We start from the raw sequence: 16,455 nt of genomic DNA on the forward strand, positions 1-16,455 counted from the left end.
TTATGTTAGTTGGGTATTTGTTTTTGCTTTGATGTCTGTCTGTATGTGTTTGCAAATGTGTCTGTAGCTTGTATTATGTCACGTCACCATGCCTGTAGAGATTACTTTTTTCCCTGCAGCTCGAATAGACCTTGTATCCAAGCTCACTTTGTTTGTCTGTCTCTTTGTTTGTATGTATTTCATCAGAGTGGAGGTCTCATCTTCATATATTTGCATACACATCTCATTTTTCTTTGTGGTAATTTTGTTCACCTAAACCTGAGATTTTTCTTGTCAGCCGGACCATGTGAATAAAGGAAGACTTATAGACAGCACTGAAATAAATGCTCCGTTTTAGTTTTCAAACCATTGTTGGGAAAACACTATTTAATATAATACTGAATTTTCAGCAGCTATTCCTCCTGTCTTCAGGGTCACGTAATCCTTCATTATAGATTTTTTTTTTCAAAAGAACAGCATTTATTTAAAATCCAAAATAATTTGATACAAAGCAGAGGGGACCCAATGGTAACTGGCAAATAATCAGTCACCATGTTACTTATAGTAGTCCTGATATTATTTTCCTTTGCAGCCGGCAGCCGATCCAGTTCTCCGGGGAAGCTCTTGGGACACGCGTATGGCAGAATTCCTAGAGCCACTGCCCCAACAACTCCCTCAGACAAGTACTCAAGGATCCCAAAAAGCCAGGGATGCAGCCGTGAAACCAGCCCCAGCAGACTGGGCATAGGTAGGGGCAACACATTTTTACATCTCAGAGTTTAACACTAAGGATGTCCACATACAGTAGACACTTCCTGGGCATACATAAAACAACGTAATTAGAAAACTCAAGAGGACCTAAACCATTTCCTTGAGGAATTCCTTAAGAATATGCATTACAACATGGATATTATTTGCTACATTTTGTTGGAAAAGGTAGGACCTTGTGGTGGATGGCAGGAATTTTCAGAGCTTACTTGCCAAAGAAAGAAGACTTTCTTAAGTCATTTGCTGAATCATTGTTTGCTGTGAATCCTATTAAATTGGACTAGTGCAGATAGATGGAATGTCTTTTCACTGTGTGAAAGAAGCTCAGCATTCATTTAAATGGCTGATGCAAGTGTTTATTCCAAAACAGGCTCACTGGTTACTCCTTGCTGTCTTTTGTATGCGATTATTTACCTGTTCTTGAATGATGACAGGGCTGACCTACGGCTTTCATTGTTCATCAGCTTTTCTGGCTTTGTTTTGAGGTCACTGTGTTTGTCAGATTTTTCTGAGTAATGTTTGTGTATGTCCTGTCTTTTTAAAGATCTGACCAATAAATCTCCAGCCAGTTATTTAACAATTATTAAATTGACAAGTTATCTGTAAAACAAGAAGCACAAAACCATTTGTATATACAAAACTGAGGATATTTAATTTTTGTAATGCCCACAAGTTTATTAATGCTTTAAAGCTTAATGCAGTCTGTTGTGTGTATGTTTTTATTTAAGGAGGCACCAAGCAATTTTTTACACCTAAAAGTTAATAGTGCTTCATTTTTTATATTTTATTTATACATTTTGAGATGAAGATTCCAGACTTTTTCATGGCCTAAAAAAAGATTCTTAAAGTGGCGTTCACACTGACAACGATTAGCAGTGACAAAGTGGCCAGAATTGATTTGAGGCGACATGAGTGGCGGTGACTGTTGTCATTATATTAAGTCACATGACAACGTAAAATTTAACTTATTGCAAAAGACCAGTGATGCGATACAACAACTACCAATCGGAATGAAGACGTCGCAGCACACCGATCACCTGTCAGAAACTGCATGCAGGAATATAATTTTTCAAAAGTGATGCATGGAAACCTGTGTCAGAAATTGTCAGTGTTGATTCATGAGAGCTTAATTCATGCATTGATAATCATTTGTCTTGTACATGACATGATCCATTATGGACAGCTACAATTTATCTACAAACTCCAAATTTTAATTTATAGCAGCAAGAAAACTGATTTATTTTCAAAACAGATTGACATATTTATATTTTGAAATATTCATACTTATAATTTACAATAATACATTTTTAATACACTATCTTTCAAAAATTAAGGGTTGGTAAGATTTTTTTTATGTTTTTGAAAGTCTCTTATGCTTACTAAGGCTGCAAATAATTGATTAAAAAAATGCAGTAATATTGTGAAATATTATTACAATTTAAAATAACTTTTTTTATTTGAATTAATTTCAAAATATATTCCTGTATTTATTCTCTGTTTATTCCTTTATTAGCAAAGCTGAATATTCAGCAGCCATTACTTCAGTCTTCAGTGTCACATGTAACTATGTTAATATCATTAATACAGTAGGTTTCAGTAAAATTTTAAGGCTTTGGTCGTTAGGACCAAACAAATAAATCTAGAGATACACTAAATTACTTGGTGCACCTTTAACACTGCATGTTCAGAAACTTCCTAAATGTTGTCAGTCTAAAATGTTCAGCTTAAGCCTTGTGCTTTAAATGTTTAACCTTTCTAAAGCAGAAGGACACCAGGAATGGCCAACCCAACCCCTCCCTCCCCCCTCTTTCTCTGACTCCACGGCCTCACTAATGCCCTAACTTGTGTTCTAACAGCCAGGCTGTGTGGTAAAGCTCTTCTTCCTGCCACTTCTTCCTATCGCACGCTAGCCCGGAGCAGTCGCATCCCCCGCCCCAGCATGAGTCAGGGGTGCAGCCGTGACACCAGTCGCGAGAGCAGCCGTGACACAAGCCCTGCTCGGGGCTTCACTCCTCTTGGTGAGTAGAGCATAAAAGTGGCTGATGGAGTCAAAACAACAAAAACATCCAATCCTTTCCAATTCGCTACCACAAATCTTCTCCCTCTGATTCTGTTTGGCCTCAATTTATGGCCATTATTCCTAGTGTGTGGCATATGAACTGTTGTTTGCTTGCCTCTATGCATGCACTAATATGTTTCTGAGGTGCTTTAATAATCTGTTCCGCTGTGTCTTTGAGGTTGTAAATACATCTAGTAAAGGTTTGGATAGTTTGTCCATAAAAATGGATTTCGTATTAAATTGTGAATAAAAACAGCTGGTCTGATCTTTAAAATCTTTACAGGGAGGAACAATCACAGCAAAGTATTGCAATCAGTGTTGTTATTGTTCTCTTAAAATATTAAAATGATTTAGTGTTTATAGAAATAAATGTGAAATGTAAAATAAAATCAATAAATATGTTGTTATTAAATACTAATAATGCTAGAATAACACTGATTGTAATGCATATTACTTTGTGTATTCATTGCTAATCTGCTACCAGCATATGTGAATGTGGTCTATGTTATAGCAGGGAGATGGCGAAGTCTGTGGTCTGTTTCACACTCGTGTAGTGACTAGTTATGTTTCGCATGTTGTTTGTTTAGTGTTACTGCCACGGACAGTGATCAGTGTTTTAGTGTAGCACTAACTGTCCCTGGGGTGTCCCCCTTCTTCCTGTCCCCTTGCAGCCTCCCGACGTCACTCTCGCTCCACCAGTGCGCTGTCCACGGCCGAACCCGTGGGCCAGTCAGGTGACCTGCATGAACCCTCCCCTGGCCCCCCAGACAGGGCCAATCACAAGCATGCATTCATATTTTATATATATTATTATTATTATTTTTTTACTCGACTGAGTTTGCCAGATCAAGCTACAATCTTCACACTTCACGTCATTGTTAGACGTAGATGCAAATTATCTGTTCATTTGTGAAATTACATTTCCAGCATCTTTGCTCTCTTTTCTCACCATAAACATCAGCATCCATCCTATTTGAGGTTGATTTATTTGCATTTGCGTTTCCGTTCGGTTGGTGGTGATCACTTCAGTTATGTGCGTCATATATGAAGTTTTGTATTCTTCCCATATGCAGTTAATTAAAAGAAAAAAGAAAAAACTTTGTGTTGCTGTTGTTGCTGGTAATGAATTTAAAAAGATTATTTTATTTGGCTTTTTGTGCTGTGAGCATTGAAGAAGTTCATTTAATTTTTTGGAATGTTTGAGTTTAATCATTGTTTTGTGGGACCCATAATTCACGTACATTTGGCACTTGATTTTCCAAGAAACTACTTTTTTAAAGCAGTATGGTTCATTTATTTATTACTTATTTATTACGTTATCCTACTTTTGATCATTGTAGCTTTAAAGGTGAAATGTGTCATTTCTGGGCTAATAGTGCCACTAAACAGAATTTCAATCTGCCGAATTGGGCAAATGTTATAACATTATCTCAACTAATAATATCAGTTTGTGAGAGGCCTATCGGTTTGGGTAAACTAATGGTGGATGGGTGTTTGAAATTCTGAAATTACACACTTTCACCTTCTTTGAGTTTTTAAGCAACCATAGTTCTTTTTTGGTCCTTTCTGAACTTGTGTCATGTTATGTGTTGGGTTGTATCAGACTGTCTTGATTCTCTCAATCTCTACATGTCAACCTCAAGTTTTTTGTCTCTCTTGCATAATTATTAGCCTAATTGGTTGAAAAAAATGTTTGAAGTTATGTCGTAGAAGGTATTAAGTAATTCATCGTTTTCAAATTCTCACTGTCTCATCCTGTGTTCAAACCCTACAGATCGCTTTGGCCTGATCCACCAGGCTCGCATTTCTGCATCTGTCAATGCTATGAGGGTGCTGAACACTGGCACAGAAGTGGAGGCTGCTGTGGCTGATGCTTTGGTAAGAATTTGTGTCTCCTCTCACAGATACGAATAGGATGAATTGAAATATTCCTCATTCTTATTATCTGATCTAGGATAACAGAGGTGATTCTTCTGTATGGCTCAACTACTGTATTTGTCATATGTGGCCCTAAAAACACCCACAGAAAATTTTATTTTTGGAAATGAGAAGTGTTTATCTTTATGTGTTGGAAAAACCTTTTTTGTCCTTAGATGTCAACTTCCTAGCTATATTATGAGGGTGCAGTTTTCAGATTTTGTGTCATTTCTGCAACAACTTTGCTCCCTTTGAAATCTCTGCGTCTCTTTGCTCTTCCTTTCTTGGTTGTCTTCAGCTGTTAGGAGACTCCAGGAATAAGGTAGTGCTTCTGTTTATACACTACTTGTATTTCCATTTTTATTCACTAATCAGAATGACCATTGTGGACTTTCAAGAAAATATCGAGCATTTTGTGCACCACAAACATTTGCGCTTCGTTCATTAATTTGGTCATTGACCATCTCCTCTGCACAATACCACCATTTCCTGTACAAGCACCACAAGTTGCATTTCATTCATTTTGCTATCATTTTGGCATTAATCTCTTCATTTTAATATGTTTATGTCATTCAGTGTTATTGCTTTGGAAAATGTAAATCTTCATTAATTCACATGTGACGACAACAGCAGGATTAAGTTGTAAACAGGGCAGATGTTATGCATCAGCATGACACATTCCCTTTGCTGCATAAGTAGATGTAATTACCCAGCGTGCCATGCTCTTCACTTACGTCATCTGCGCACACTGTACTAATGACAGGGACTCAAGTGTTTGTTAATGCATAACCAACTGCTGGAAATTGTCTGTGACCGATTTGAATTATTCATGACTGCTGCAGCAAATGTCTGAATTGCTCCTTCACACTCCAGTGCTGAGACAGCTGAAGAGCTCAAAGGTCACATACACATTGGAGCTAAAGTTGCTTAATTCCATTTAGAGTTCGGTTATTTATGGGAATGATAACTGAATTCTACAACCAGATTCACTGCCGAAAAAAACAGGAAGTGCAACCAAATCATTAAAGTGTGTTCAAAATTAAAATGAACAACTAGTTGTTAATATTTTGACATATTAACAAATTGTAACTCTCTTATATCTCTCTCCACCATTGTCAATGGTAGATTACTAAAAAGGTGTTTTAATACATCTCTGATCACTAAATAGTTTTGTGAAAAGTTGGTAAGATTTAGTTTTTTTTAAAAAGTTCAAAAACACCACCAATGCTGCATTTATTTTACCATTAATGCATTTATATCAGATTAGTGTTGTGAAATATTATTTCAAATAAAAATAATTGTGTAGGTAACAGAACAGCTGCAATCAGATTAAACTGTTGCATCTTTGTTGGCTTCAATGTGCCAAACTATTGTTAAGATCATCACAAATTAGGAGTGACCCTTGCATTATTCTGTATGCACAGAAATCAGTATTTTAGAGGATTCATTCCCACCTTTATACGTGGTTGTCACTCTTAAAACTATGCAGTGTGCACTTGGCCGAAAGAACCCAAAGTTAAAGTGTTAAACGAACCTTAACCCTTGTTATTTGTTAATGCTGCATGGCTTTTCCATATAAACAGCGTACTTGCTATATTTCTGAGTAATGCATGGTAAATTGTTAAAATAATTCCCTTTGTTGGTCTTCTGATAGCTTTTTCAACTTCTCTTGAACCTACTAATCTGCTCCATGCTCTCCTCAGTGCAAGCCTTTGAGAAGGAGGTATGAGTCTGATGATGATGCCAACAGCGACGCATCCAGCGCCTGCTCAGAGCGTTCCTATAGTTCCCGTAACGGAGGCATTCCTCACTACCTGCGTCAGACAGAGGACGTTGCTGAGGTGCTAAACCACTGCGCCAGTTCCAACTGGTCTGAGAGGAAGGAGGGCCTGCTGGGTTTGCAGAACCTGCTAAAGAGCCAGCGCATTCTCAGGTGGGGGCCTTCAGAGCAGCACAAATTGTCTTTTGGTTGTTGGGTGTCCTTTTATTTTTCTCCAAGTCAGCAAGTAGAAAGTAGTCAGTCGATATCTGGCAAGTTTTCTTTTGTTGCTCATTTGCTGTATTAGATGCATATGCAGTTGCTTTTTAAGCTTCTTCTGTCTCATTCTTATTGCGACCAGGCCTTTAATCATATTTGTGTGTTTCAGCCGGGTGGAGCTCAAGAGGCTATGTGAGATCTTCACCAGGATGTTTGCAGATCCTCACAGCAAGGTAACCTGTGTGAGGAACGCATCCTTTCCACATGGCTGCTTTGATCACACTTAATCTACTTACGATGGCTGGATTAATGGTAGCATTCCAAATAGAGGATTGAAGGATTACTTTAAAATGTGTTGCATCATGTGAAATTATCCTAAATTAATCATATTATAATAGATTAAATAAGTAGCTTTCATCACTGTGGATTCTGTTAAATTCAAAATGTTTGTCTGGCAAACAGCGTGTTTGTGTTGAACTCAAAAATGGAATGAGATTGCACTAATGGAATGTGTTTTTCCTGTTGTTTGCATGGTCTGCCTTGGTGTGGATTTTAACAATAGAGAGTAAGTGGATATTACAAATACCTGAACCATTTTGTTATATAAATGGATTAATTATGTTTTATTCTTACATATATGGGTTTATTCTTCATATACATCACATTAAAGGGGTGGTTGACTGTTTTTATTTTTTCTAGGCTTGATTGTGTTTATGGGGTGCAGTCTAACATCTATTAAATGCTTGGTTTAAAAAAAAAAAAAAAAAACATTTTTCACATAATTTACTTTTATTCTACACTGCTCTGTCCCTTCTCCTATGAACACGCTGATCATTTCCTGCTTTTATGAAGCCCCTCCCTCAGAAATATGCAGTGGGCTCAGACTGGTTAGCTGGTCCAGTGTTGTGATTGGCTAAACCGCCTCAAGCGCGTGTCTATAAACGTATACTTTTAGATACGCTGTTATTTGTTAATGCTACTGCTTCTGTTAGCTTTTAATATATGGTTTTATCCTGATTAAAGCTTTAATACAGCACAGCTACTGCATTCATTGTTCATTGTTGGAGCTGAGCTAAATGTGAAAGAGAGAGATGCAGAGCGTGTGCTGAGCAGGGCGACACAAGGAACAGGATTGAAAACTGCTGCTTTAGAACATTTATTTTGAAACTTGTGAATCCATTAGAATTGTTAGAAGACAGAATCACGATTCATATATGAATAGATTTTTACGTGCACCCCTATGTTCGTGCATGTTCCCGAGGGCGGGGTTTGTCTGTGTTTGTGATGTCACAAACCCGGGAAGTAACTCATTGTAGTCCCTACAATCCGTTTTTGTAGGCATTAAACTGCCAGAATTTTAAAAGACAATATCTCCATTTGCATTGAACTTTCAGTGCCGTAACTTTGCAGATATTGTTAATGCTCAAACAGCAACATTACACACTAACTAACATTTTAAAAAGTGTAATCGCAATCAACCACCCCTTTAAAACCAGCAACAGTATAATTATTGCTCATACTTGGGGTTAACTGTTTGTTTTTAAAACCCTAACCCTAAATATTAAACAGAATCATGAAACTCACGCCGCACACCCCTAAATGATTTATCAAACTATGCTGTCTGTTAAGGAGAGTTGTGCTATTCATTTATTGTATTATTAAAAGTGATCAGATTTATAAAATGACTTACAGACAAGAAACTGGCAAAAAAAAATTACAAAAATTTCATTGATGTACAATGAACAAAGAACTCCTTGAACTAGAAGAGAGGTCCGGGGCCCATTAGTGGCTTCCTCAAATTTTTAAGGATACGTCAAGATGACTTTACATGAATTTAAAATAAGACAAAACAAACTCTAAAACTATTACAAATCCAGATATTTCTTTTATTTCCCTGTCAATAACTGAATTGTTTTTCATGAAGCTATTAAGACTTTCAGAATCCTGAAATCTAATTATTTTATTTTAATTTAGAATTGATTTAGTTTTTTATTGTTACATTTTTTCATCAGAGAATGTAGAAATATATTTTTCTAATGTATTTGTGAGACAGGCATTTAAATCCATTTGTACATTTATAAAAAGATTGGCATGACGTTTGATGTTCTGATTCCAGGTGTTTAGCATGTTCTTAGAGACTCTAGTGGATTTCATCACCGTGCACAGAGAGGATCTCCAGGACTGGCTTTTTGTACTGCTCACTCAGCTGCTGAAGAAAATGGGAGCTGACCTCTTGGGCTCAGTCCAAGCAAAGGTCCAAAAGGCTCTGGACGTCACAAGGTTGGTCTTAAGCGATAGTCCTAGTTTTGTTCTTTTTGAAGCTTAGAACATTTTGTGCCACCAGGTTGATGTCTTGTTTCTCTTTTTCCCCTCTTCTCTTAGGGAGTCTTTCCCCTTTGACCAGCAGTTTAACATTCTAATGAGATTCATTGTTGATCAGACTCAAACCCCCAATCTGAAGGTAAGATGGTGCTTACCATGACTGCTTTTGAAGCCCCACCTGCAAATTTAGTGTGCAGAGTATGTTAATTCTTATTATCTTTGTGTCATAATGCAGGTGAAGGTGGCCATCCTGAAATACATTGAGTCCCTGGCACGGCAGATGGACCCTGCAGACTTTGTGAACTCAAGTGAGACAAGATTAGCCGTGTCTCGCATTATCACCTGGACCACAGAACCCAAGAGCTCTGATGTTAGAAAAGTGAGTTTCCTTGGAGTTGTGCTTGCAGGCAGTGCACAAATCAATGCTGTAGTGGGGCTCAAAATATAAGATGAAATTTAGTTATTTAAAAAGATTTTTCTGTCATCATTTACTATTAGGCACTTTTATCTCATTCCAAATGGCCACATAAATTTAACCCTGCGAAGCCTAACATAAGAAATACAGTAATAGTCAGATTTTTTTAAATTGAACAGTTTATTAAACCTTAAGACAAATCCTAAAGATAATAATATATGCATTATATTTGCAATATGTGTGTTTTTTTTTTGTATCGTATTTGATGCATCAGGCTTTTTAATGGCTCAAATGATATGTTATAGAAAAAAATTGAGTTTATGGTTAAAGAGGATAAAAACAAGTTGCTTTAGTTCAGTAGGTGTTTATCTTGAAATATTACTAGAAATATAATGTATTACTATACTTTATATGTTTACTACAATGCAGTCAAGATTTTACATAAAAATGACAAACAACCTGAAGAGGGATGTTTTTAAAATTTAAAGGCCTTCCTTTTAAAAAGTATGAATTACCAATGACAAAAGACATGTAGCAGATTGTGTACAACTGGTTTTTCATCAAAGTTTTGAACATGTTGATAATTTAGTAAAAACTTGTGCATCAGATATGATATATTAAGCTTTATAGAGTTAAGTTATTGCTTGTAAAACTTGATGCATTGGGTTCGACTTCAATAACATAAAGTATCATTGGTTCTCATGTCTTTTGACTGGTGCCATATTCAATTTTAAAAATTATCCATTTGTGTTTGATTTAAGAAAGAGATAATTGAGGTTGAGTGAATGATGACAGAAAACTATCCCTTTGTGAATCATCTTCAGACAGGCTTTGTTATTTTATATGTAGTATAGTTTTTTTTATCTCAGTTACTGGGTTGTTAATTTTAAAATGTAGGTTAAACATCAGTTAGCCACAATGAACAGATGCAGGACATTTCTTCCCAATATCAGTTGCTTTCTAAAAGCAAGCACTGGTCATCAGTTTCTCTTTTATTGTCTGTTACCCACCTGCCCTGACATGATGGCCCAGACTCTTCATAGCTGGGCATGTGAGGAGTTGTCAAGCAGGCCCAGCACTACAGCTCTACTGCCTGGAGAGGGTCACCTTGAAGAGAGGTGCAAGCAGGTAGTGCCAATCCAACGGCCTAACCACCAACCAGCACGTAACCGCTGCACCTAACCGTGTGCCCTCTCCTCACTCTAATCTGTCTCGCTGCTTTGTGAAGTGACTGCTGAATACAATCTCTTAACATGCAATTCTCCAGAAGTCTAAAGAGAGCCGCAATCTATTTTAAAAATGCTAAATTAATAATTGAGTGTTTTTAAAATTTCCTTTCGTATCTTAATTGCTGTAATGCTCCACTGCTTAAGATATTTTCGTTTCTTTGCACAGAATAACAGAGTGAATTAATTTTCTTGCATGTGTATAACATTGAACAGAATTGAATTGAGATAACATTTGAGGTCTCTTTGTAAACTGAGTGAAATATGAGTCGCATTAACCAGGGTTGGGAATCTCGCCTGTGTTAAACTACTATTGTCATTACGATAAAAGTGATATTTTGGTTGTCTTCTTTTTATTTATCCAAGCAGAATTAACCATCAAGAATTCTATAATGCAATTTTATACAGTTTTAAATGACAGTTTATTCATGGTTTGTTGATCTGTTGAAATCTGAAATTATCACACCTAACAACATGCTACTGAAGGCATTAAACGCAATAATAAATGCTGTTTTCTTTCTTCCTTCCTGACTAAAGAAGTTTTAATGTAATCACTAAGACACTAGAAGGAGATTAAGAAAAATTGGAACAAGAATCATCTCTTATGACTCCCATCCCTAATATTGAAGGCACCTACACACTAGAGAAAGCTCTGATGGAGCTTTTGACAAATAGGAATCAAGCTGGACCTGCTCTCATAAATGACAGTATAAACTCTAGTGTGTAGGTGCCATAACAGGTCCAGTTGTCTTCTGTTGATAGTAACACTACAGTTTTTTAATACAGTCTCTCTTTCTGTCCTCCGTTTTACCGCCGGCATTTCTCGGCATGTATAAGTGCGCTCCGGTTCATTGCGGTGTTAGTAGTTGTACTCTGTCTCATTAGGTATATGTTGTGTTGTGCAGGCCGCCCAGGTGGTGCTGATCTCACTCTTTGAGCTGAACACTCCTGAGTTTACCATGCTGCTGGGCGCTCTGCCTAAAACATTCCAGGATGGAGCCACCAAGCTCCTGCATAACCATCTGAAGAACTCAAGCAACACCAGCAATGTGGTAAGATCTCTTGTATCATCTCTTATGAGATTGTATACTACCATTCAAAAGATTTTTATGGTTTTGAAAGAAGTCTGTTATGTTCACCAAGGCTGTATTTCTTTGATCAGAAATGCTTTAAAAATGTTAATATTGTCAAATGTTTCTGCAATTTAATTTTTATTTTTTTCAATTTCAGTATATTTTAAAATGTAACTTTTCCCTGTGATGGCCAAGCTGCCAGTACTCTAGTCTTCAGTGTTACGTGATCCTTCAGAAATGTTGAAAACGGTTGAAATCTTCATTGAAGTAAATCATATGGATGCAACAATACTTTTTTTTTCACATTCGATCCGATCCAGAAAAATCTGAGTATTGGCCGATTCCGATACTAGCACAGTTTTTTTTTTTTAAATCAATGTAGAATTTCTATACTTCTGTGTTGACCTGATTGTCACTGTTTTGTGAATCAAAAATAACAAATGAAAAAATATATAATCACAGAATGATGCGCTTGAAGCAACATGGGGTCACAGCGTTCAAAGCACAAAGGGAAGAGATATTTCTGCGGAGTTTATTAAATCTGTGTGATAGTTTATTGAGCCTTTTCTTTTAACAGCTTAAAATTTTAGTTACTGTGCACTCTTAGAGAGCGTTTCATCGTCTTTACTGTCGCAACCAAACGTGACACGCAGTTTGAATGCTGAATGGAGGATGACAGACAGCCGCAGCGGAGACAAGAGTTTACGTGAACTTGAATTTAACCACTTAAATATTCATCTGTACCTCACATTAAACTATGGAACGATTGCAGAACACCTGGACTTTGACTTTGGGCTTAACAATAACAGAATAGTATATGCACAATATCGGATTTGGATCGGTGTTGTCTGACCGATACCTGATCCGGCAGAAAACGCCAATATAGGAGCTGATACCGATACCGAGTATCGGATCGATGCATCCCTAGTAAATCAAGTAATTCACACTATTGTCTGAGACAGAAAATGACATCCTGTTCAAGCAAATTGAGTATTTATATTATCTTTAAATACAGTGATAAATATCTGCTACAAATATTGTAGCTGATCTGTTGTTTACCCTAACCTGAAAATATTAAGCTTACAATTTTATCTTTATCTCCTTCACAGAGTTCACCAAGCAATACAATGGGCCGCACGCCACCCCGGCACCCCACCAGCAGGACCAGTCCTCTCACCTCGCCCACGAATTGTTCCCACGGGGGTCTGTCACCTAGGTAACATCCCCTTCCCATATGCTGACCACACTAATGCATGATCTCACTCTGGGCATGAAGAGCTTCTACAGTAGTCCCAAGAGCCTGTTGCCCTGTTTTATGACTCTTAACATGTACTAAACGTCTGACTGGGACTTGCTGTGTTGTTTTCTTAAAAATTTCCCTTTATAACCTGAAACCCTTAAAATGAATTTCTGCATTTCTGGGGTGGGAGCCATATCACCTATAGAGTCATCATCTCATGAAGGGTCTAAAACTCTTTTAAAAAGGTCTGCATAACACTATAGATGACGATTTAGGGGTTTCTGGTCCTCTTAAACTTATTAACTCGTGCTGCTAACCACAACACTCGGACTGGACCTCTCTTTTTTTCTCTCTTTTCCTCTTCTGCCCTGTTATCTCCCTCTCTGGCCGTTCTGTGGGCACAGTCGGTTATGGGGTTGGAGTGTCGATGGGCTCTTAAAGCACCCTTCTCCCTCTCCTCCTCCTCCTACTCCTCCGTCTCACTCCTCTATTCCTGCTGGCCCCTCCCTCAGGGCCTTCCGCTGCGCACTCTCTCCAAGGTAACTCACCCTCTAGCCTATCACCATGAGGAGGGGCGGGATGGGTGCTTAGATTCCCACCCACTCCCAGCCTAACAGGCGCTTGTACGCACACATATTAACGGCCGTGGTTTGACATCATTCCCAATACGGACTTCCCCTCGTGGATGGTGGTTGATTTAAAATGTAAAACTAAGAAACAATACTATGTAGACGATTTTTTTAATGCATGTTAAATAGGTTTTGCACAGGAATGAACTGGCTCACTGTGTTTGCAGCATCCATTTATTCACTCGTAGGTGCATGTTGGAGTTATCCACTCAATTTTTTTGAAATATTTTGTATGCTTTAGCTTTCTTGTGTAAGTGAGTTGTTTGCAGTCCAACCAACGTCAATGTTTTTCCCTCTTTTCCCTCTGTTTCTCCCTTCAGTATGCTGGAGTATGACACTGAGAACATGAATTCTGATGAGATCTTTAGCTCGCTGCGTGGTGTCACAGAAGCCATCCAGAGCTTCAGTTACCGCAGCCAAGAGGACCTGAATGAGTCAATCAGACGCGATGGGAAGAAGGATGATGCTGTGAGTACTTCAATTGTGGGAAACAGGAACATGTGCACAGATGGGGAAAATTATGACCCCACTTTGTGTGTGTGTGTGTGTGTGTGTGTGTGTGTGTGTTTTTATTATTATTAAATAGAATTGTAGTATAATAATAGTAAACAAAAATGAGTAAACCAGAGAACAACAACAACGACGTAACAAACATACAATGTGTTTTTTGCTATTTTAAATAAAATCAATAATTATAATTATAATAATATTAATAATAGCAAAAAAAACACAAATAAGGGTCATTAAATGGGGTCTTTACAAAACAAAAACAATATTGTTATTAATAATTATAATAAAGAAGATAATAATAACCAATAATAATTGGAAAAACCCACAAATGGGGTCATAAAATGTAATAAAATAAAATACTTACAGTAATTACTTAAAAATAATAATACATTATTATTATTATTATTTAGTTATTGATTAAGAATTCCAAAAATACATGTGAGCCATATGTAATTTAGATACTTTTAGATTCTTTTTCACTCGCTTTTGCTGGTTTGTTGACTCTCATTTGATTTTTTTCGACAAATTGTGCAGCCCTAATTGGCACATAATTAACACTCTTTCTCCTCTCTTCCTGTCTTAGGCTGGAAAGGAAGGGGCATCTCCGGGGTCTGATGCAAGACTGGGATTGGACGTAATGGAAGGGGGTCGAACTGCTTTGGATAATAAGACATCTTTACTTAACACTCCGTCCCCGCGGTCTTTTGCTGTGCCGCGGTCAAGAGAGTTTGCGCCCTATGGCTACGGAGACACAATCACGGCCTATGACAAAAGTGCCCTGAAGGAGGCTGTTTTTGATGATGACGTGGATCAGTTCCGAGACTGTGAGTCAACACGCTGCTCAAAGCTCATGCCTTCACTTTCACAATCATCTGTACTCCATACTGCTCCCGTTGTCTGTGATTGTGTAAAGAAACACTTTAAGTTGACGAAAAACAAAAAAAGCAAGAAATTCTGAATCTTCATGATCTGAGTATAAACACTAACATTTTCCAGGCATAAGATGGCATATTGAAAAAAGAAAAAAAAAACAATGACAATGTTATTAAATCCCTTTTTTAAATTTATTTATTACATCATGTTTCAGCATCTTTTGGTGACTAGGCCTCAAATAGAGTACGGGATCTTATAATGCTCAATACAGTCTGACAGTACACCCCAGGTTTTTAGTTTATGTTTCTTGAAATAAGCATAATCAAGTCATTCTTTAAACATCCCTGTACTCTCAACATATATATTTTAAAGAGAAGAAAAAATATATTCTTGAAAAATTATATAGAAATGGATGTTTTTGTAAACTTAAGATTGCTGAAAAAGTGGGCAGACACTGTTGGTGCAAAAATGACACCTTTCAGCTCTAAAGTTATTCAACAGTGTGAGCAACAAAATGACTAGAGACCATAACAAAACACAAACAAGTGATTAACCCCCTGTAAGCATACGTGCCACAGATGCAGGTGTAGCACGTAGGATAGTGGAGTTTGTGTGTCATCACTTCCCCTGCTGTCCCTCCCCTTCTACAGGCCGTCGGCAAGACTGTGGTGAGAACAAGATGGTGCTGCCCAAGGGCTTTACTCCTGGTAAAGACCTGCACAGTTGAATGAGACTGTTGCACTTTTCTTCATTTTCTTTCCCTTCCTCCTCCTCTCTTTCAGTGTCATCCATCTCGGTGTCTCGATGTGATGTCAACCTATCTTAAATGACACTATTGCTTTGCTAACAGGGTCACTGTGATAACTGCTACAGGCCACCTTCACTAATATAATGCAGTACGATCATATAAATGACTGTATGTTCTAATTAAATAGGATGATAGTGTTGATAAACGTGGTTTGGTTTACAACTAACAGAGCTTCACTGTTTGCAGACACATTGTTCTAACACATTTTCATAACTTGTAAGCAGATATGATTAACCTGAGTGATAAACCTAAGTGAACACTTTGCACATTGCTGGCTAATAATGACATAGAAGGGTGAAATCTTATTAAAACATGTCCAGATCACGTTTCACCCCAAAATCAAATAAAAATTATATTTTGCATAAAGAACATAAATCCTATTTTTAGGACCAGGTTTTTTATTATTTTAATTGTATTATTTAATTTAATTGGTAATTGTCATTATTGAAATCTAGTATTTTTACTGTATTACAATAACTATTTATTTTTATTGAAATTATTATAAATTGAAGGCTAATAAAAATATGCCTCTACAATTTCCTAAATAACTGAATTTGAAGTACTGCCATAATGTATAGATACTTAATAATTTAATAAAGTTATTTTATTTATATTTAATATATTATGTATTCTATTATTTATATTTAATATTTATTTT

General features: G+C 37.1%; 1 protein-coding gene across 31 annotated transcripts in view; it reads left to right on the forward strand.

Annotated features, from left to right (window-relative positions):
* clasp1a (cytoplasmic linker associated protein 1a) overlaps positions 1–16,455 on the forward strand; it is a 68,384-nt gene that overhangs the window by 46,594 nt on the left and 5,335 nt on the right. For 6 of the 31 annotated variants that reach the window (XM_042731656.1, XM_042731659.1, XM_042731657.1 and 3 more), the window contains 18 exons: positions 572–727; positions 2,604–2,765; positions 3,478–3,540; positions 4,581–4,684; positions 5,022–5,045; positions 6,427–6,656; positions 6,871–6,934; positions 7,264–7,266; positions 8,818–8,981; positions 9,084–9,162; positions 9,259–9,402; positions 10,471–10,566; positions 11,570–11,716; positions 12,847–12,953; positions 13,382–13,516; positions 13,927–14,074; positions 14,700–14,940; positions 15,640–15,696. In XM_042731656.1, coding sequence (XP_042587590.1) covers positions 572–727; positions 2,604–2,765; positions 3,478–3,540; positions 4,581–4,684; positions 5,022–5,045; positions 6,427–6,656; positions 6,871–6,934; positions 7,264–7,266; positions 8,818–8,981; positions 9,084–9,162; positions 9,259–9,402; positions 10,471–10,566; positions 11,570–11,716; positions 12,847–12,953; positions 13,382–13,516; positions 13,927–14,074; positions 14,700–14,940; positions 15,640–15,696 — 2,124 coding nt within the window. The remainder of the gene's footprint in view (positions 1–571; positions 728–2,603; positions 2,766–3,477; positions 3,541–4,580; positions 4,685–5,021; positions 5,046–6,426; positions 6,657–6,870; positions 6,935–7,263; positions 7,267–8,817; positions 8,982–9,083; positions 9,163–9,258; positions 9,403–10,470; positions 10,567–11,569; positions 11,717–12,846; positions 12,954–13,381; positions 13,517–13,926; positions 14,075–14,699; positions 14,941–15,639; positions 15,697–16,455) is intronic. The other 25 variants (XM_042731661.1, XM_042731665.1, XM_042731668.1 and 22 more) reach the window with 19 other exon arrangements.

Source organism: Cyprinus carpio, chromosome B9, assembly GCF_018340385.1.
Source record: "Cyprinus carpio isolate SPL01 chromosome B9, ASM1834038v1, whole genome shotgun sequence".
NCBI lineage: Eukaryota > Metazoa > Chordata > Actinopteri > Cypriniformes > Cyprinidae > Cyprinus > Cyprinus carpio.